The 22433-nt window shown below is 33.0% G+C and overlaps 1 protein-coding gene across 5 annotated transcripts in view; it reads right to left on the reverse strand.

Annotated features, from left to right (window-relative positions):
- GULP1 (GULP PTB domain containing engulfment adaptor 1) overlaps window positions 1-22433 on the reverse strand; it is a 260971-nt gene that overhangs the window by 30714 nt on the left and 207824 nt on the right. For all 5 annotated transcript variants that reach the window (XM_070045848.1, XM_060301474.2, XM_060301475.2 and 2 more), the window contains exons 6-7: window positions 18028-18126; window positions 13015-13152 (exon numbers count right to left, since the gene is read on the reverse strand). In XM_070045848.1, coding sequence (XP_069901949.1) covers window positions 13015-13152; window positions 18028-18126 — 237 coding nt within the window. The remainder of the gene's footprint in view (window positions 1-13014; window positions 13153-18027; window positions 18127-22433) is intronic.

Below are 22433 nucleotides of genomic sequence, written 5' to 3' on the forward strand. Positions count from 1 at the left end.
ATGCAAGAAATGTTTAACAAAAACCTAGAAGAATTAAAGAACAAACAAACAGAGATGAACAATACAATAACTGAAATGAAAACTATACTAGAAGGAATCTATAGCAGAAAACCTGAGGCAGAAGAACGGATAAGTGACCTGGAAGACAGAATGGTGGAATTCGTTGCTGTGGAACAGAAAAAAAAGAAAAGAAATGAAGACAGCCTAAGAGACCTCTGAGACAACATTAAATGCAACAACATTCACATTATAGGGGTCCCAGAAGGAGAAGAGAGAGAGAAAGGACCCGACAAAATATTTGAAGAGATTATAGTCAAAAACTTCCCTAACATGGGAAAGGAAATAGCCACCCAGGTCCAGGAAGTGCAGTGAGTCCCATACAGGATAAACCCAAGGAGAAACACACCAAGACACATAGTAATCAAATTGGTAAAATTAAAGACAAATAAAAATTATGGAAAGCAGCAAGGGAAAAATGACAAATAACATACAAGGGAACTCCCATAAGATTAACAGCTGATTTCTCAGCAGAAACTCTACAAGCCAGAAGGGAGTGGTATGATATACTTAAAGTGATGAAAGGGAAGAACCGACAACCAAGATTACTCTAACCGGCAAGGATCTCATTCATTCGATGGAGAAATCAAAAGCTTTACAGACAAGCAAAAGCTAAAAGAATTCAGCACCACCAAACCAGCTCTAAAACAAATACTAAAGGAACTTCTCTAAGTGGGAAACACAAGAGAAGAAAAGGACCTACAAAAACAAACCCAAAACAATTAAGTAAATGGTCATAGGAACATACATATCAATAATTACCTTAAAAGTGAATGGATTAAATGCTCCAACCAAAAGACACAGGCTTGCTGAATGGATACAAAAACAAGACCCATATATATGCTATCTACAAGAGACCTATTTCAGACCTAGATACACATACAGACTGAAAGTGAGGGGACAGAAAAGATATTCCATGCAAATGGAGATCAAAAGAAAGCTGAAGTAGTAATACTCATATCAGATAAAATAGACTTTAAAATAATGTTACAAGAGACAAGGAAGGACACTACATAATGATCAAGGGATCAATCCAAGAAGAAGATATAACAGTTATAAATATATATGCACCCAACATAGGAGCATCTCAATACATAAGGCAACTGTTAACAGCTATAAAAGAGGAAATCGACAGTAACACAGTAATAGTGGGGGACTTTAACACCTCACTTAAACCAATGGACAGATCATCCAAAATGAAAATAAATAAGGAAACACAAGCTTTAAATGACACAATAGACCAGATAGATTTAATTGATATTTATAGGACATTCCATCCAAAAACAGCAGATTACACATTCTTCTCAAGTGCGCATGGAATATTCTCCAGGAGAGATCACATCTTGGGTCACAAATCAAGCCTCAGTAAAATTAAGAAAATTGAAATCATATCAAACATCTGTTCTGACCACAACACTATGAGATTAGAAATGAATTACAGGGAAAAAAAAGTAAAAAACACAAACACATGGAGGATAAACAATACATTACTAAATAAAGAAGAGATCACTGAAGAAATCAAAGAGGAAATAAAAAAATACCTAGAGACAAATGACAATGAAAACACAATGATCCAAAACCTATGGGATGCAGCAAAAGCAGTTCTAAGAGGAAAGTTTATAGCTATACAAGCCTACCTCAAGAAACAATAAAAATCTCAAATAAACAATCTAACCTTACACCTAAAGGAACTAGAGAAAGAAGAACAAACAAAACCCAAAGTTTGCAGAAGGAAAGAAATCATAAAGATCAGAGCAGAAATAGAAACAAAGAAAATAGCAAAGATCAATAAAACTAAAAGCTGGTTCTTTGAGAAGATAAAAAAAATTGATAAACCTTTAGTCAGACTCATCAAGAAAAAGAGAGAGAGGACTCAAATCAATGAAAAAGGAGAAGTTACAACAGACACCACAGACATACAAAGCATCCTAAGAGACTACCACAAGCTACTCTATGCCAATACATTGGAAAACCTAGAAGAAATGGACAAATTCTTAGAAAGGTATAACCTTCCAAGACTGAACCAGGAAGAAATATAAAATATGAACAGACCAATCACAAGTAATGAAATTGAAACTGCGATTAAAAATCTTCCAACAAACAAAAGTCCAGGACCAGATGGTTTCACAACTGAATTCTATCAAATATTTAGAGAAGAGCTAACACCAATCTTTCTCAAACTCTTCCAAAAAATTGCAGAGGAAGGAGCACTCCCAAAATCATTCTATGAGGCCACCATCACCCTGATACCAAAACCAGACAAAGATACTACAAAAGAAAAAAAAAAATTACAGACAAATATCACTGATGAATATAGATGCAAACATCCTCAACAAAATACTAGCAAACAGAATCCAACAACACATTAAAAGGATCATATACAATGATTAAGTGGGATTTATCCCAGTGATGCAAGGATTTCTCAATATATGCAAATCAATCAATGTGATACACCATATTAAAAAATTGAAGAATAAAAACCATATGATCATTTGAATAGATGCAGAAGAAGCTTTTGACAAAGTTCAGCACCCATTTATGACAAAAACTCTCCAGAAAGTGGGCATAAAGGAAACCTACCTCAACATATAAAGACCATATATGACAAACCCACAGTAAACATCATTCTCAATGGTGAAAAACTGAAAGCATTTCCTCTAAGATCAGGAACAAGACAAGGATGTCCACTCTCACCACTATTATTCAACATGGTTTTGGAAGTCCTAGCCACGGCAGTCAGAGAAGAAAGAGAAAAAAAAAAGAATACAAATTGGAAAAGAAGTAAAGTTGTCACTGTTTGCAGATGACATCATACTATACATAGAGAATCCTAAAAATGCTACCAGAAAACTACTAGAGCTAATCAATGAATTTGGTAAAGTTGCAGGATACAAAATTAATGCACAGAAATCTCTTATATTCCTATACACTAATGATGAAAAATCTGAAGGAGAAATTAAGGAAACACTTCCATTTACCATTGCAACAAAAAGAATAAAATACCTAGGAATAAACCTACCTAGGGAGAGAAAAGGTCTGTACTCAGAAAACTATAAGACACTGATGAAAGAAATTAAAGATACCAACAGATGGAGAGATATACCATGTTCTTGGATTGGAAGAATCAATATTGTGAAAATGAATATACTACCCAAAGCAATCTACAGATTCAATGCAATCCCTATCAAATTACCAATGGCATTTTTTACGGAACTAGAACAAAAAATCTTAAAATTTGTATGGAGACACAGAAGACCCCGAATAGCCAAAGCAGTCTTGAGGGTAAAAAACAGAGCTGGAGGAATCAAACTCCCTGACTTCAGACTATACTACAAAGCCACAGTAATCAAGATAATATGGTACTAGCACAAAAACAGAAACATAAATCAATGGAACAAGATAGAAAGCCCAGAGATAAACCCACGCACCTATGGTCAACTAATCTATGACAAAGGAGGCAAGGATATACAATGGAGAAAAGACAGTCTCTTCAATAAGTGGTGCTGGGTAAACTGGACAGCTACATGTAAAAGAATGAAATTAGAACACTCCCTAACACCATACACAAAAATAAACTCAAAATGGATTAGAGACCTTAATGTAAGACCGGACACTATAAAACTCTTAGAGGAAAACATAGGACGAACATTCTTTGACATAAATCACAGCAAGATCTTTTTTGATCCACCTCCTACAGTAATGGAAATAAAAACAAAAATAAACAAATGGAACCTAATGAAACTTCAAAGCTTTTGCACAGCAAAGGAAACCATAAACAAGAAGAAAAGACAACCCTCAGAATGGGAGAAAATATTTGCAAATGAATCAACGGACAAAGGATTAATCTCCAAAATATATAAACAGCTCAGCAGCTCAATATTAAGAGAAACAATCCAATCCAAAAATGGGCAGAAGACCTAAATAGACATTTCTCCAAAGAAGACGTACAGATAGCCAAGAAGCACATGAAAAGCTGCTCAACATCACTAATTATTAGAGAAATGCAAATCAAAACTACAATGAGGTATCATCTCACACCAGTTAGAATGGGCATCATCAGAAAATCTACAAAGAACAAATGCTGGAGAGGGTGTGGAGAAAAGGGAACCCTCTTGCACTGTTGTTGGGAATGTAAATTGATACAGCCACTATGGAGAACAGTATGGAGTTTCCTTAAAAAACTAAAAATAGAATTACTATATGATCCAGCAATCCCACTACTGGGCATATACCCAGAGAAAACCATAATTCAGAAAGACACATGCACCCCAATGTTCATTGCAGCACTATTTACAATAGCCAGGTCATGGAAGCAAGCTAAATGCCCATCAACAGACGAATGGATAAAGAAGTTGTGCTACATATATACAATGGAATATTACTCAGCAATAAAAAGGAATGAAATTGAGTCATTTGTTGAGACGTGGATGGACTTAGAGACTGTCATACAGAGTGAAGTAAGTCAGAAAGAGAAAAACAAATATTGTATATTAACGCATGTATGTGGAACCTAGAAAAATGGTACAGATGAACCGGTTTATAGGGCAGAAGTTGAGACACAGATGTAGAGAACAAAAGTATGGACACCAAGGGGGGAAAGCCGCTGGGGGGTGGGGATGGTGGTGTGCTGAATTGGGTGATTGGGATTGACATGTATACACTGATGTGTATAAAATTGGTGACTAATAAGAACCTGCTGTATAAAAAAATAAATTAAATTAAATTAAAAAAAAGAAACTGTACTCTTGTTGCTTGGGATAATCTAACATGTCAATTAGATCAAAGTGGTGGATATTATTTTTTCATTTTTTGTAAGTTTATTTTTTTCTATTTCCTCTGTCAATTGCTGAGAATGGCAGTAACATCTATGACTGTGGGTGTCAATTTGTCTTTATCTTCCTGTAATTGTTAGATTTTCTCCTTCATTTCTTAAAAATCAGTGTTATTAAATGAAACACAGTAGTCCTTTAATCTTTGTGGGCTTTATCTCAATGTCTGGTAATATTCCTTGCCTTGGACTCACCTTTTTGATATGAGTATAGCCACACCAACTTTCTCACACTTATTGCTTGCATGGCATATGTTTTTTCAATCTTGTGTTTTTTACCTATATTTGTCTTTATATTTAAAGTGTGTGTTTTCTAGAGAACAAACAGTTGGACAGTTTTAAAATTGCTGCCTGATAATCTCAGCCTTTGATTGGTATATTTTTACATTTATGTTGTTTTTTATTTTCTATTTGGTCCACCTGCTTTTATGTTGCTGTTCTTTCCCTGCCTTCTTTAAATTTCATTAAAATAATTATTTTCCATTACATTTCCTCTATAGGCTTTTAGCTATATGCATTTGAATTACTTTTAGTGGATTGCTCTAGTGATTACAATATGCATCCTTAAGTTACCAGAGCCCACTTAGAGTTAATATGGTATCATTTCACATAAATAATAACACCCTTGAAATAGTGTAAGTCTATTAAGTCCAATAGTATATATACATCCTTTGTGCTATTACTGTCATTTGTTAACATCATGATACAAGGCTACAATTTTTGCTTTAACCAGTTCTGTTTTAAAGAATGGATATTTAGTCACAATTTTTCCAGTGCTTTTTTTTCTTTATCCTTTTTTGCACATTTGAATTTCCTTTTTGTGTCATTTCCCTTTGGGTTAAAGAACTTCCTTTAGCATACCTTGAAGCACAGTTCTGCTAGTAATAAATCACTCCAGTTTCATTTATCTCAAAATATTTTGACTTAAATTTTTAGCCTTCAATGGGTGTAAAATTCTGTTATGACATCTCTTTACTTTATGCATGTTAAAGGTATTGTTATATTCTCCTCTGGCCTCTACTGATACTAATGAAAAGTCAGCTGCCATTCATACTACTTTTTTATCTGTATGTAAAGATATGTCTTCTAAAAAATTTTCTGGATGATTTCAAGATCCATTCATTCCCTCAATCATTCTCTTGCTCTCTCTTTCTCTCTCCAACTCTCTTATAGATAGTCTGTGATATAATTACAGGTAGTTTTCTTTATAATTTATTCAGCTTGAAGTTTTTCATGTTTCTCAAATCTGTAAATTGACAGTTTTCACCACATTTGGGAATTCTTCAGACAGTACTTTTTTTCTTTCTTACCTTCTCTCTCCTGTCTTCTTATGATTTTTGTTTCACATATGTTAGAACTCTATCTTGTCCACAGGTGATTATGGCTCTGTTATTCAATACTATTATTATTATTTATATTCTCTGTTTGTTTGATTGGATAATTTCTCTCATCTATCTTCCAGATTACTGACCATTTTTTCTGCCATCCTAAATCTGATGTTAAGCTTATTTTTTTTCTTTTCAGCTATTCTACCTAACCATTTAATTATTTTTTATATTTGATATTTCTATGCTGAAATTTTCATGTTTACTTATTACTACCTTCTTTTCCTTTAATTCCCTGAATATATGTATAATCCACGTTAAAGTCTTTGACCATTACAGATAAATTTAAAGTTTCCTTTAGCTCTTTAACTTTAATCTTGGTCCCCTCTAGTCTTCATGGAGGTAACAACTATAAGTTGTTTATCATTCTGGAGGTTATGGGTTTTATATATATTTACATACATGTATATATTTACATATGCTTTAAGGATAATAATACTAAAGTTTGATTATGGGAGCAACCTGTAAGTCTAAAATTCCTCATTATATATTAAATTCAGTTATATCAGTTATATTCCTTTTACCAATAATAATATTAAATATTAATCATATTAACTTTGCAAGAAACACAATGTTCTATATTAGAAAATAATTATTTATTGCCATAAACATGTAATATAAGCTATTAAAATTCATCTAAAATCATATCCACAAATCTATGACAGAAATGACACACTCTAATGGTTTTTCACTGGCTGTTTAGAATAAAAACATTTTGGTTATATATGAGACAGATAGCAAAAAAAAAAAATCCCCAATCCTACTAAGTTAAAGAAGTTTCCTTCTTTTCCTATTTTTCTGAGATTTTTTAACCATGAATGGGGATTGATTATTTTCAAATATTTTTTAAAACATTGATAGGATCATATACTTTTCTTCTTTAGCCTGTTAATATGGTTAATTATATTGTTGGATTTTTTGTGTTGAATAAAACTTACATCCCAGGAACAAGCTCTACTTGGTCTTGGTGTAGAATTCTTTTATATATTGCTGAATTATATTTGATATTGTGTTAGAAATTTTTGCATCTATATTTTTGAGGGATATTGGTCTGTAGTTTCCTTTTTTTGCACTATCTTTACTTGGTTTTGGTGTCTGGAAAATAATAGTTTCATGACATGAATTTGGGGAATTCTCTCACCTCTTCTATTTTCTGGAATAGCTTGTGTTGAACAATGTTAACTCCTCTTTAAGCATTTTATGGATTCTTCCAGTGAAACTATCTAGGACTGGAGATTTCTCTTTTAATAAGTGTGAAATTATAAATTCAATTTCCTTTATAGTTACAGGGCTATTCAAATTATCTAATATTGGGTGGTATGTGGTAGTTGATTATAGCACCCTCTTATTATTTTTTGATACCTGGAGGGTCTTCAGTGAAATCCCTGTTTCATGCCAGATATTGGTAACTTGTGTCTTTTTTTTTTTTCTTTTACTTTGCCAATCTTAACTGAAATTTTGTTACTTTTATGATCTTTTAAAAAAACAGCTCTTTGTTTCACTGATTTTCTCTATTGTTTCTGTTTTCAACTTCATTAATTTTCTTCTCTTATCTTTCTTATTTTCTTCCTTTTGCCTACTTTAATTTGATAAGTGCTTGAGCTGGGAGCTTAGATTATTAATTTGAAACTTTCTGCTTTCAAATATTTTAAGTTAGTTGTTAAAATTTCTCTCTCAAAACTGTTTTAGCTGAATCACATAAATGCTGATATGTTCTATTTCATTTCTATATAGTTCACACATTTAAAGTTTTTCTTCTTAAAGATTCCTCTTTAACATATGGAATGTTTACAAATGTGATGTCCTTTTTGACATATGGAAAAACAAAACTTCCAAGTTTTTGAAGACTTTCCTGTTATCTTTCTGTTATTAATTTTTAGGTCGATTTCTTTGTTGTCAGAGAACCCATGCTTTATCATTTCAACTCTTTTAAACTTTTGATGTTTGCTTTGTAGCCCAGGATATGGTCTATTTTGGTACATGTTCCTTTGGCACTGGAAAACAATACGCATCCTGTTGTTATTGAATGAAGTTCTCTTTAGTTGCTAATTAGATTCCATTGGTTGCTGATGTTGTTGAGTTCTATATTCTTGATGATTTCCTGTCTAGCTGTTCTATTAATTTTAAGAAAAGTGGTGGTGAAGGCTCCAACTATAATTTTGTATTTGTCTATTTACCCCATATTTCTTTTCAGTTCTATCAGTTTTTGTTTCATTTATTTTGCAGCTCTGTGATATGATCATGTAAATTTAGAATTGTTATTCTTCTTGGTGGTATGACCCTTTTATCATTAAATAACGTCCTTCTTTGTCTCTGATAATTTTCTTTACTTTGAAGTGTACTTTACCTGATATTAATACGCTTACTTGTGCTTTCTTAGAATAATTTTTGCATGATACATCTTTTTTCATCATTTTATATTTAACCTTCTTATATCACCTGTATCATTATACTTGCAGCAAGTTTCTTGAAGACAACATATATCTGGGTTTTTTAAAATCTACTCTAGCAATCTCTTTTAATTAGTATACTTAGACCACTTACATTTAATGTTATTTTTGATATATTAGAGGTTAAATTTCCATTTAATTTTTTTCTTTTCTGTTATTTCTATTTTTTCTTTCTGTTTTTTTCTTTTTACTGAATTTCTATGGGTTTTTAAAACATTTTTATAATAAAATTTTGATTTACCCATAGTATTTTAAAATGTATCCCATTTTATAACTTTTTTAGTGGTTGCTCTGGAATCCACATTATATTTATACAACTTATCACAGTCTACTAATGCTGTCATTTTTCCAGTTCAAGAGAGGTGTAGAAACCTTACCTCCCTTTACATCCCTTCAACTTTCCCTGTTTATAATATAATTGCCTTACATATTTTCTATATATTCATTTAGAATCATATCAGAAAGTATTTTTTGCTTCTACTGTCAATCATAATTTAGAAAACTAAAGATTTACCCATATGCTTGCTTATCCTGTTCTTTTTTCCTTCCTCATGTTCCAAGATGCCTTCTTTTATTGTTTAGAGAACTTCCTTTAGCCATTCACTTAGAGTAGATCTGGGAGTGACAAATAATCTTAGTTTTCCTTCGTTTGATAAGTTTTTGATTTCTCTTTAATTTCTGAAGTATATGTTTTTTTCTGGATATAAAATTCTGGTTTGACAGCACTCCTTTTTTTTTTTTTTGCACTCAAAAAAATACTGTGACTTCCTTCTCACCTTCATGGTTTCTAATAAGGAATACACTGTCATTTGAATTGATGTTTCTGCTATAGGTAAGGACTAGTTTATCTCTTGCAGCTTTCAAGGTTTTTCTGTCTTTAGTTTTCAGAAGTTTGATTATGTATGATGTGACTTGGTGTGGAATTAGTTGGGTTTATCGTGTTTGGAGTTCATTCAGTTTCTTGAATCTATAGGTTTATGTCTTTTGCCAAATTTGGGAAGTTTGCAACTATTATTTCTTCATGTGTTTTTTTCAAGGCTACCTTTTTTTCTCTCTCTTTCCAGAACTCTGATGACACATGAATGTTAGACATTTTGTTATAGTCCCACAGGTCCCTGAAGTTCTGTTTTGTTTTTTGCTTTTGTATTGTTTTGTGTGTATGCCTGTGTGCACATGTTTGTGTGCATACATATGTGTATGCTTATTATCTCTGTGTTGTTCAGATTGGGCATTTTCTATTTTTTGATCTTCTAGGTTGCTGATTCTTTCTTCTGTCCTCTCCCTTCTGAGCCCATATATTGCATTTTTTATTCGACTATCGTATTTTTCAGCTCTAATATTCTCAGTTGGGTTTTCTTTATATCTTCAATTTCTTTGCTTTGATTTTCTATTTCTTTGATAATACTTTCTACTTTTTGTTTCAAGTGTGATTGTAATGGTTTATTTTATTATTTTTATGTTGGCTGGTTTTGTTACTTGTGTCTGGTAACTAATATCTCTTTCATCTCAGTGTTGAGATCTATTGGTCATCTTTTTTCATTTAGTTTATGTTCCAATTCTTGATATGATGAGTTATTTTCAAGTGAACCCTGGATATTTTAGATATTATGTTATGAGACGCTGGAAATTATTTAAACTTTGTGTTTGGGTGGCTCTCTCTGACACGGTTCCAGTAGGGGAATGGGAATGGGAGAGCATTGCCTCATTACTGCCTGGTGGGGATAGAAGCTTAGCTTCCTTATTTGGCCTCTCTTCATTACTGCTTAGCAGGGCTGGGTACTCTAGCTCCCCACATTATCCTCATTGTCACCATGGAAGGAGACTCATTAACACAACATGTTAACAAAGTAGTGAACTCCAGTCTCATGGCATGCTAAGAGGGGCTTCATCTATCTTTCAAACTCTCAACAATTTCATGGAAGTACTGAAAGGATAAAATATAATGAATATATAAGACAAGGCCCCTGGAACAGGTCACAGTTTGGGAGTAAGATAGCATGACTGGATAGATGTTACAATGGCAATTCAAGGTATTAAATCTCAATCCTGATTCTGTTATCTCCTAGCTTTGTAACTTTGGGAAAGTCACTCAACTTCTCAAGCTTTGGTTTCTTAAAGTAAGAGGAAGAGTTGTGTTAATCGGGCCATAATTTATTTTCCTGTTTTAATTTTCAATAACTAGGAAATGAGAGTTAGAGAGGATGGTATTTCAAAATTCTGCATACATATAAAATCAATTTTATGAATATAGACATTGTTATAATTAGAGCAAATAAAACTTTGAGGTGAAAATGATATAATGAAACTTTGAGGAAACATGTCCTCTTTAAGCTAATGAAAGTGATGCCAACTTATAGTTGGAGAGATATCTTGGATCCTTGCTTTTCAAAGCTCAGACTTCCATCTACCTGCAGCAGAATCACTTGGTGGACTTGTTAAATGTAGATTTCCTGAGCTCCAGCACGAATCAATATGAACTTATTTTTTGTAGTGGGAACCAATGAGCTGTATTGTAAAGGGTCCTCCATTATGCACACTAATGGTTGTGAGCCACTGCTGTAGGCTTCAAGAAAATATTTTCAACCTTCAAGAAAAAAGAAAGCTAATATGGTATATCCAGAGAGGAATAATGGGTCAAGGAACTGAAATTCTGGAAATCAGTTACAAACAATTATGATCAGGGAGTAACAGAGTTTATACTTTGAAATCAATAAAAGTTCATGGGAATTCTAGCAAGCTTATATTTTAAATAATCATGTAATAAATTTGGAGATCAAAGAAAGATAAAACATGTGACATAACGTTATAAGAAGACTAGTATTTATAATGGACTTGGGTTATGAATATTTCAAAGGACCCCAAGGAAGTTTATTCCCATGTGTAAGACAAGAAAGAAGGGCAACTGAATTTACTGTTTGTCATAAGTGGTAAAAGGTTATAATATCTTACACATAGAAGATATTCAATAAGTATCAACCTTAATCTTCTCAATCACAGAGAAAACATTTGCAAGCAATTATGGTTAAGAAGCATTTGGGACATTAAATATAATGCATTCATTCGATAGGATACATTTCAAAAACAACTTTTTAATTTCATATAAAATGCCATATTGTTCACATAATATTGTCTTATATGGATAAGCATATTTTTCTGATGAGATGTTTCATAATATTCATCAAATTCTCAAAACATGTTATGATGCGGAGTAGCTTAGCACATTAGTTTGCCTGTTTAAAGAACTACAGTTTAAAAGATACAGATAATAACTTGCTGTATCTTTTGTAAATTTGTCCACATAGTCTTTTCTTTAAGGAAAAAAATTCATTGAGCATCTATTGTTCACCTGACGCAGGAGTTACATGGACAAATAAAAGTATTTGTTTTTAAGAAGCTCACGTACTGAAACCAGAGAAATAAATTATATAATAGTGATAATATTAGTCCCTGCTATTTTTGACAGTATTAAAAATGAGCAAATAAATAAATTGTTTCTTTCTGTCTAAGGCAATCATGTTGTTGAGGTTAGATGTTCTTCCTCAATTAAAGCTATCAAAGGCTACAATGTGTGCTTGGAATTCACATCTTATGTTTTATAACAGAACCTCGGACTAGGTTATGATTAGCATTAGCTTATGCTTGTAGTCAAGACATTGGGTTTTCCTTAAGATTCCAGATGATTAAAGAACTGTTAGTGAACTTAACTTTGGAATTCTCTAATTGTTCTTACTTGCTAAGAACTTTAGATTACATTCTCAAGCTCATACACAGGCACAAACACACGCCCATACAATTCTACCACCTTTCATTATATTAAGTTTTCTGAATAATGAAAATCAAGAACCAGATTTTCAAAGTATTGGAGACTTTTTTGAGAAGGCATACACATTTCATTTCCTGGAGTTTAAAATATTTATTTTCATCAGATCCATCACATTCCAGAAAAAAAAAAAATCAATACTTTGGTCGCAATTACTCTTTTGCATTATATGCATATTACTAAATTGTATTTGAGTTTAAAATTTCAAATAAATCAAGTGATTATAAGACAAATGTATAACATAAGCATGACATTCTAAGAAAAGAAATTTGCATGAAAGCTTGTGCCCATGAACATGAGAATTTAGTTAAGGATGAAATCCTGAAGCATATTCTCATGACAGGATGAATCTATTAGTGTAGTTAAGTATTTGCAGAACTTATTCATTTCCAAATACTTTACTAATGTCAGAAACAAGATAATTCCTGGCTTGTAGAGCAGAACAAACCACCCTAAAACATCTGGCATACTTACACACTTTTCACTGTCAAATACATAGCACAAATGTTTATTTGACTCAGAATCTTTGCATATGAAAGTGAATATCCTCTTGTCAGTTTTATCATCTGCACAAAATGATATTCTGTGAAGCTGGCAATTGTGTTGAACTTCCTGTGAACACAGATGAAAATAAACATAGTTGAAGAGATTTTTTTTTCCATTTTCTGCTATACCAGCTGTGCTAATAACATACAACTTATGAAACATCATCTGTCATTCCTTGATTTTATAATTACATACACTTCAAACTTAAACAAACACGTAATGAGATAAACCTCCTGAGTCAGGATTAAACTAAGATAGTCATTTCAATAGCACTTAGAAAAACAGAAGGGAAAAGAGGATCAGAGGTTCATGGGCTTCCTGAGCTACAGGGGATTCAGAGACCATTACTTTAAATTGTGCAATTTTAGTTAGGAGGATATTGAGGTCTAGAGAGATTAAGATGCTTCCACAAGGTTACAGAATTAGCAGAACCCTTTTTAACCAGAATACTTTTCATTTTATCTTACTGCTACTAACATTACAGTTTAAAACATAACTTCATTTGTACACAATTTCATATGAAACATACTACATATTACATGTCTTCATGGTAACTCATACACTCTTGAAACTCTTCTGTCTAAGGAAATCATCCTTGCAACTTCTGTAATGTTTTCCATTGGAGCAATGAATGAAGAAGATCTAGACATCCAGCTTCTAAATTGCTGAATCAACCTTGTTAATCAGTAGAAAGATAAATACTGCATATATATACACACACACACACACACACACACACACACACACACATCATATACTGCAACTATAGCATCTGTCACTACATCCTTCCAAGTTCAGGGTTTGACGTGCCAGCTTGCTGAGATTTTCTCTATCACTCTGATTCACATTACTGCCCTTCACACAGAAAATGAGTACATATAACAAGTTAAACAAATAAATGCTAAGAGAATTTGTCTACAGCCTGCATTCTTGACTGCATACAAAACAAATGGTAAGTCATCAAAGGGTTGTTTGCAAGCATGAAAATTAAAATGAAGCTGTATACTGTATGATTGTAAACAACTTACTAAGGCTTCTGATGAAGTCATCTTTCCTCTCTTGTGGTTAGTGCTGAGATGGACACTGACCACGTTTGTCTGAGACTATCCTTCTCCTACACTTTGCCTGATTGACCAGTCTTTTTCTCACTGGCATATCTTTGTTTTATTATTAATACAGTCAAACGATGGCCTTCAGCTGTACTATAGCTCCCAAATACTGACAGCAAGTCTGCGCCAGTTTACTAACTGTATAATCATGTTAAACATAAAAAGGACACATCACTGCTATACAATATAGAAAAATGATTCATTTTTTTCCATTTATAGGAGAAATTACAAGTATTTAACATGAAAACACATCATTTACACAGCTGGTGGTGAAACCTATGCAGTTCCTCATTCACTCACCAACCAATGTGATCACAGAAAGCCTTTGGTTATGACAGTTGGGAATCATCTTAAGTTTTGTCTAGACTGGCAAGAGGTATCTTTCTACAAAAGAAGACCAGGGTGCTGAAACTTATAATTTTATTACTTTTGTGAATTTTTGTTGTTGTGATACATCTTTATGATATAGTACTGATTTCTGGTGAGACAGGATAAAGAGACTCAGGAATACAATTAAGCACAGTGAGAACATAATTATCCTTTAACACTGACGATATATTATTGGAGTTGGAACAAAACATAAGTAAATCCCCAATTCACCTATACCACCTTTTTCCAGTAATGCAAAATCTCCATTTGGAGGAAAAGTGAGAAAAGCAAAAGGTGAAAAGACACAGGAAGAAAGATATTGGAGTCAACTGAGATTGCTTTTCACTTCCATTTTCATCCATCCAAATGGTATAGAAAAATGGTCTATTTTCTATCAAGTCCATTTGGTTAAGAATAAATTTTTAAATATATAAATATATTTACTATATAAATGTATAGCAAACATGTATGTTTTACTATAAATAAATTTATCTTAGGACCATCATATTTAATTATTTTTTTTCCTAAATTACAGCTTATACCCAAAATAAAATATATGATAGATTATTTCTGATTCACTCACATCTCCTCAAATAGTGGTTCCTAAATGCATATCTGTGAACAGGCTGTATCAGAGGCACCTGGGGAGGTTTTCTTGTTTTTTATATTATAGATACTAAGTCTTGTTCTATAGATTCTGAATCTGAAAGGCCTGGGTGGTCTCCAGCAAGTGGCATTCTCAGGAGCCTCCTAGGGGCACTAATGCCCAGAAGAGCTGGTAATCACTTTTTTAGATTACCTATATGTTTTTATGGATTCAAAAAATGGTATATTCTATAATAGGTAAAGAGTCAGACACTCTATATTCACATGTGATATATGAGTAAAGGGTCAGTTGCTGTCTATCCATATGTAATATAATAGAATTTATAAGACATTTCAAAGATTTTAAAACTCCAAGATCACTCTTCAAGTCTGGCAGGGATGAAAATAGAGATGTTTCTTTCTGGTTAAAAGTTTGGAAAACTTACTTTTTTGGGAAAAAATTAAATTGGGTCTCTTTAAAATTAGCTATTAGTTATAGGAAATTGAGACTTTGGGACAGGGAAGAAAAGCATTGGTGTTACTGATTTGGGTAAGAAATACCATGAACAAAAGTCAGTTGGCTAATCACAGAGTTGAATCCCAACTCACTGATGTTTTGTAAGTGGGGTTTAGGTTGGGAGAGGCATAGAGATTTGACAGTAAAAGTTTAGGGAACATAATGATACAGTTGACAGGTTGAAAACAGAAAACTCATTATTATGGGAGTCTTATTATGTGGGCGCCAGAATCACAAACGGTTAACATTTGCTACATATGCATTTCCCATGATCTGCTTCTTTGTGTCTTTTTAAATACACACACGCACACACACACCCCACATACTAAATCAGTGTTAGTCATCTTGCAGTATCCTTAAGTCTCTATATTTTGTGATTTGTAAAGATATGCCATTATTAAACTGTTGATTCTAAACACTAATGACGTTCTCTTTATATACTGCATTTAATCATATTGGTATTTTCTAAATACTTAAATTTTGTTATTAATTAATGAACAATTTGAAGCATTCTAAATGTTCAATAATAGGAGAATGGTTTAGTAGATTATAATTTATAGATTATGGTATTGGTGAAATTTTTATAGCTTAGGGTATATTATGGGTAGACTTGAATCAAAACGAACAAGAACACATGTAGATGATACGTAAAGTGTATTATCAGCCTTACATATTTCAAGGTGTGCTTTGACAAGTCCTAAAATTCATGTAAAAGATTGAATTAATTACACACACATACATTCCAAAAGGGATCTATATGGTTTAGAAGAAATAAACAGGAACATGGCCTACAAATGACTTGTTCTACCTGGACATTTGCCACTATATATCCACTTAGTTTAAAAAAGGAAATACAGTACTAGGATTGTTTTTCTTTTTAATTGCATATAAGACTACACTTTGGTTGCTACATTTTTGACTACATTGTCACTCTGTAACTTACTGCTTCCTTAGCCTACTGTTCTTTTGTAACTACCATCTGCCTAATGAGTTAATCTCAGCCATAATTTCAACTGCCTTGTTTCCCAGCAAACCGTGTATATATATATACATGAGCTTGAATAGACCAGACCTCCCACTATCCTTTCATCACTTCTTTTGTCTGCTTTCAGCCACCTCAGCAATAGTTACTTTGGGATAACCATAACAAAAGTGGTCTCCAATTCTTTGTTTTTATTTAATATTGAGTGTGGAGAATAGGAGGAAATTAGAACAGTTGAGGGAGGTCTTAGATTCTTGGCTTGAGAGGTTTGAAAGAATGCAATTGTTCTTTATTTTGGAATTGAACAATAACTGTGGGTGCATCCATGCCATTGTCCAGTTGTCCTAAAACATATTATAAATGCAAAATTTCCATGGCAATTCTGATTCTGTAGGCTAAGATAGTATGTGGGACTTATTTTTGCAAATGTCTCAGTTATTTTTGATGCAATTTAGGTGAAAACAATTACATCCACAGTAAGTACATATTAATAAATGTGAATCTAGAATAGATTATATTTTCCAATTTTTTTCCATTGGATCTGTAGGGGGGGAAGCTCTCAAATACAAGAACCTTAAGTTTACACTGTGTTATGGGCTGAATTATGTCCCCCCAAATTTATATGTTGAAGCCTTAACTCCCCGTACCTTAGAATGTGACTGGGTTTGGAGATAAGGCTTGAAAGAGGTGATTAAGTTAAAATAAGGTCATTAGAGTCAACCCTCATCCAATCTGACTGGTGTCCTTAGAAGAGGAAATAAGACATACAAAGAGACAGGAGTATGCATGCACAGACAACCACGTGAAGAGGCAGCAAGAGGGCAGCCATTTGCAAGCCAAGGAGAGAAGACTCGGAGGAAACCAAGCTTGCTGCTGTCAGCTTAATCTCAGATTTCCAGCCTCCAGAACTGTGAGAAATAAATTTCTATTGTTTGAGCCACCAGGACTGTGGTATTTTATTATGGCAGCCTTAGTAAACTAATACACACTGATTATGTCTACAGGCAATAACAGTCGGTCCAGGACATTTTAATAAACAGCATACAGCTTTTGTCTTCTTTCATACTCAGTGAACCACACTTACATGCATCTCATTCAAGCTTATGAAGAAAAATTCCTAAATACAAGACCAAATACCGTTGAATACACTTTTAATATAAATTTTTATATCCCAAACATAGGCTGCAGAACAAACCATTCAGAAAGCAATTCCAAATGTTGTTTCTTCCCCTATAAATCCTATAGAGTTTTAAATTGTAGTTAACTGAGAACTCAACAGTTTCAAATGGTAAAACATTTTAAAATACTCATTAAAATAGGAGCATAATTGCAATTAATTCAAGAGTAGAGTGCTTCCGATGTTTAAAAATGAGCCTTACCTTTGTTTTGGGTTCTAGAATTTTTACTCCATAAATTGATATTTGCAACTCAACTTTAGGAATTTTCTGGCCTTCAGATTTCTTGATATGTCTTGCAAACTACAAATGAAAATTTATTCACAAAACTGTAATTCTGTTTCTATAGAAAATGAACACATATATTTGGAGCTCATATTCAGTGTTGAAATTTCATTAAATAAATTATTGCCCATTATAAAGTATTTTTATAAACTCCACACGGCCCCCAAATATTTAGAAATCAAACTGAAGCTAAGGATTGAAGTAATTATCCCAGATAAAACACTCAGAACGGACTTCCCTGGTGGCGCAGTGGTTAAGAGTCCGCCTGCCGATGCAGGGGACACGACCCTGGTCCGGGAAGATCCCACATGCCGCGGAGCGGCTGGGCCCGTGAGCCATGGCCGCTAAGCCTGCGCGTCCGGAGCATGTGCTCCCCAAGGGGATAGGCCACAACAGTGACAGGCCCGCGTACCGCAAAAAAAAAAAAAAAAAAAAAAAAAAACACTCAGAACTAGACTCAGTCTAGAAGTATTGAAATGTCCTGGCTTTGTCTGGCAATACTATTCTCTCCCTACTTTCCTTCTCTCCTCCCTCCCCCCCGCTTTCTTGACAAGAAATAGAAGAGAACTATTGAAAAAAATTGTATTTATTACCCCTCTTGTACGGGTTCAAGAACTTATTTCCTAGTATAACATTTTGTTAGCATATGGATCACCCTAACTCGATTCAAAACAGAGTATCTGTAAGGCAAGATGGGGTTTCAGTCCTCTTTTGTGTGTCATATTTATATGCATTGTGTATTTCTTTCTAATGTGAATACACATGGTATAGTTCAGTCCCAGAGCAGAGAGTGTTTAAAGGCCTCTTTCTCTTTTCATGATTTTGCACTGCCATGGAGAATAACATAATTAATGCATATAAGAATGCCTTGAAATGTCTGCCTTGATATCCAGGGAGGGGGTTACGGGGGAAGGGTTCCATTTGCTTTATTTCATTTTGGGTGGTATAATTTTTTAGTTTGCTATCTGTCCTGTTCTATAAATACAGGCAGCTTTTTTCTCGGTATTCAGCAGTCTTACATTCTGCACATAAATGTGACTAATTCATGCCAGAGAATTTTCTTTTTTGTCTTTAAGAAACTTGTTTTGCTTCAGCGCAGACCTTTAAAAACTATCCCAGCTCTCTCCCAAAGAAAGTGGATTAATTTGTTTCTCTTCCCTTCATAATCTTCTTCCTGTATTGGTATAATCAAAGCAATTTGGGGGTTTTCACATATGGAGGCTGACAAAATAAATCAGCTGCTTTCCATCTATGTGAACACGTCTGAACAAAGCCAATCCCATGGCTGGCCGCAGAAGCAGTCTAAGCTGGCTTCCTGGGTGCTGCTCTTTTCCAGAAACAGACAATGAGCAATAGCTCTTGAAGCCTTTTCCACATCTGGACACAACCTTTCCTGTGACCTCTTTTAGTTTCCAAAAAGTCCGTCACAAAACAACCACTAATGTTAAACTTATCTGTTATGTCTTTTCTGCCAGAAAAAAAAAGGAAAAAATGAAAAAGGGGAGGAAGTAGTGGCTACAAGTAGAATAAACAAAGAGAGGAGCAAGGAGGGAGAGAGGGAGAGAGGGGAAACAAGAGAACGAGACAAAGAAAAAGAAAAATAAACATAAAATGTCTGATCTATGGCTTGTGAAACCTTTTCTTCTGCTTCATATCAAGATGAAATAATTGTGCTCCAAGAAGGTTCAGAGATCATCCAATCCCATCCTCCCATTTCAAAGATGAGAAAAGTAAGTCTCAGAGAAGTCAGTTACCTTGGTCATAAAATGGATCTGTAGCAATCAGGCCTAGAACCTAGTTTTGCTATCTACTAATAACTGTTTTCTTTTGCCCAGCACATTTTCTGAATTAGAGAAAAAAAACCTTCCAGTTCTATTTTCATGTTTATCAAGGTTGATACTGGTTATTGGCCTTGACTGTTGCACAAATGTTGCAAAACATTTAAGCCTAAGGTTATATTTGTTAAATCTATAATATTTTAAACAAAGTTTAATATTCTCATTCCTGCTTGTTTTTTGTTTTGGTTTTTTTTTAGTTTAAGATGACTGTATTCTATCTACAGTTTGCATGATTTCTCTAGGTCTCTTTTCCTACTCATAGACCTCTCAACTGTGTTCCACAATACATCTAATTTACATTTTGGAGACACATTCATGCTCACATTGTATTCTTTTCTCTCCCTATTTACTACTTGAATGTTAATGCTTGAAAAGCCTTTCTGCAAATTTTTTTCCATTTTTGCTTCAGTAAATTTATTTCTTGGTCATCTAGATAGAGTGATCTACCAGTAAAACTTGAATATAATAATCTAATAAGAATATTCAAAGGGGGTAAAGCCTAGGAATTCTGGAGGATATCTGGATGCAACAAATGAATAAACAAAAACAAGCCTTTATCACCACAAAATGATGGGGAAGGATAAAGTATTACTTGAAATAAATAAAGTACTTAGTTAAATATATGCCACTTGTAAGTAGAACAGCTAAAGAAATTTTAAAGGGAGCACAACTGAGTTTCAATATCATCATCACACAATTTCTATCCATTTCTCAAGGGACTTAAAAAGTGAAATCTAACTATATTATTAATGGAATATACATTAGGCAATAAAAATTAATGAATTAATTCAAATTCTTTTTGTGATTCTTATAAATTGTTGATTTAATTAAACATTTTCCTGATAACTCTTACAGGGATACCAGCTATGTATGTACGTTTATAATTAAAATAATCTTTAAGTATTTCATTAATTAAATAACTGGTTATGAAGACAAAAACAGAGTGTTATGCTACGCAGAGAGAGTGAGGTCAAGTAGAGAAACTGCTGGGCCTATATTTAACAGAACTTTTCAGTAATTTCCAAGGCCACATAGCTTGAGGTAGCTTCATGTAATTTTGTTAGCTCTGCTGGGGTGAGGGGTCTGTCCTCTAAAATTGGGGTCCAGGAATGCTGCTCCCTGGTTATCTCCCAGAGAAATCAAGAAGTTTTGGGTCTACATACCAATATTCATCCACATGTAAATATCACAAGCAGATTGTTGATGAAATATATTGAGCCCTCTGACATTTGTACTAGTTGTATTAAAACTAAATAAATCCTTATTAAAAATAAAATTCCTTACAATAACAATGATATTAAATATCTAGAAGTCAAAAGGGTTTTTTAATTATCACTTTTTGAAAAATTTGGAATTTTCTTAAATTGTAGACTAAAACATGATTAAGAGATAGAAATTGTTGAACATGATTGAGAAATAGAAAATATGCTGTTTTGATATAGAATTTCTGAAAGTAAACACTTATAAAAATTATAATATTTAAGAAAACTTTATGAACTATAAATTCTCCACAAAATGACAGAAAAATAGTACCCAATAAAATAAATCAAAGTTTTAAAATTTTTCTTGAAAAATTATTAGGCATCATTAAACACAGAAGCATAAAAAAATACATTATTGAAAATCTTGTAAGTTTTCTATCATCTTGTATTAGTCATAAATTTTGAATTCTTTAATGTCAGAAGCCAATATATTAATATTGCAAACTTTTGAAAAATTATTAAATAGAAATGAAATGTTACCTTATGTGGCAAATATAATACTGAACTATAGTGGATAAAAAAGTAATCAGAATACATATGTTTAAGAAAAGTACGCAGGAAATTAAAATGGGGGATGTGTACACAAAACAGGGTTAATAAGCAAATTTCTTTTTTTTTTTATTTTTATTTTTTAGTAGAGCTATAGCACCATCTTCTGGTCATCTCTACATGACAACAGAATTAAACAGGAGCCAGGGTCTAAGTTCTTAAAATAAATGTAAATATTCTTGTATACTCTTGAGTTGTAGCATCTGCCCTTTGATACAAAGAAACAAACAAAAAAATTTAGAAGTAAATAAAAAACATTGTTTTATTTATTTTCATTAGTTCATGAATCATTACCCTTAGATATACTTTCCTGATCTACAAAATTTTTACAATCAATAGAGTAAAGATTGCTTATTAGATTAAGTATTCGGGAAGATACTTGAAAGACAAAAGCTATTATCAACTGAGTATAAATTTTTAAACTATACTTCATGATTTTTATCTTATTGTAAACCACATTCCTTTATTAACAGAGTACATTTCCAAATAGGAAACTACATAAGAACTGAAAATAAAGTTTCACAAAAATACATTAAAAACTAGCCATTTTTTAGAAAGCATTTCATCTCAAATATCTGTTTGTTACCTAGTCATTATGTAATTGAATCTTTTTGGGTTTGGATTTGGGTTCACTGAATAAAGAACCTCCTAGGTATAAAGAAACATTAAGTGTAAA

Source organism: Globicephala melas, chromosome 7 (genome assembly GCF_963455315.2).
Source record: "Globicephala melas chromosome 7, mGloMel1.2, whole genome shotgun sequence".
Lineage (NCBI taxonomy): Eukaryota > Metazoa > Chordata > Mammalia > Artiodactyla > Delphinidae > Globicephala > Globicephala melas.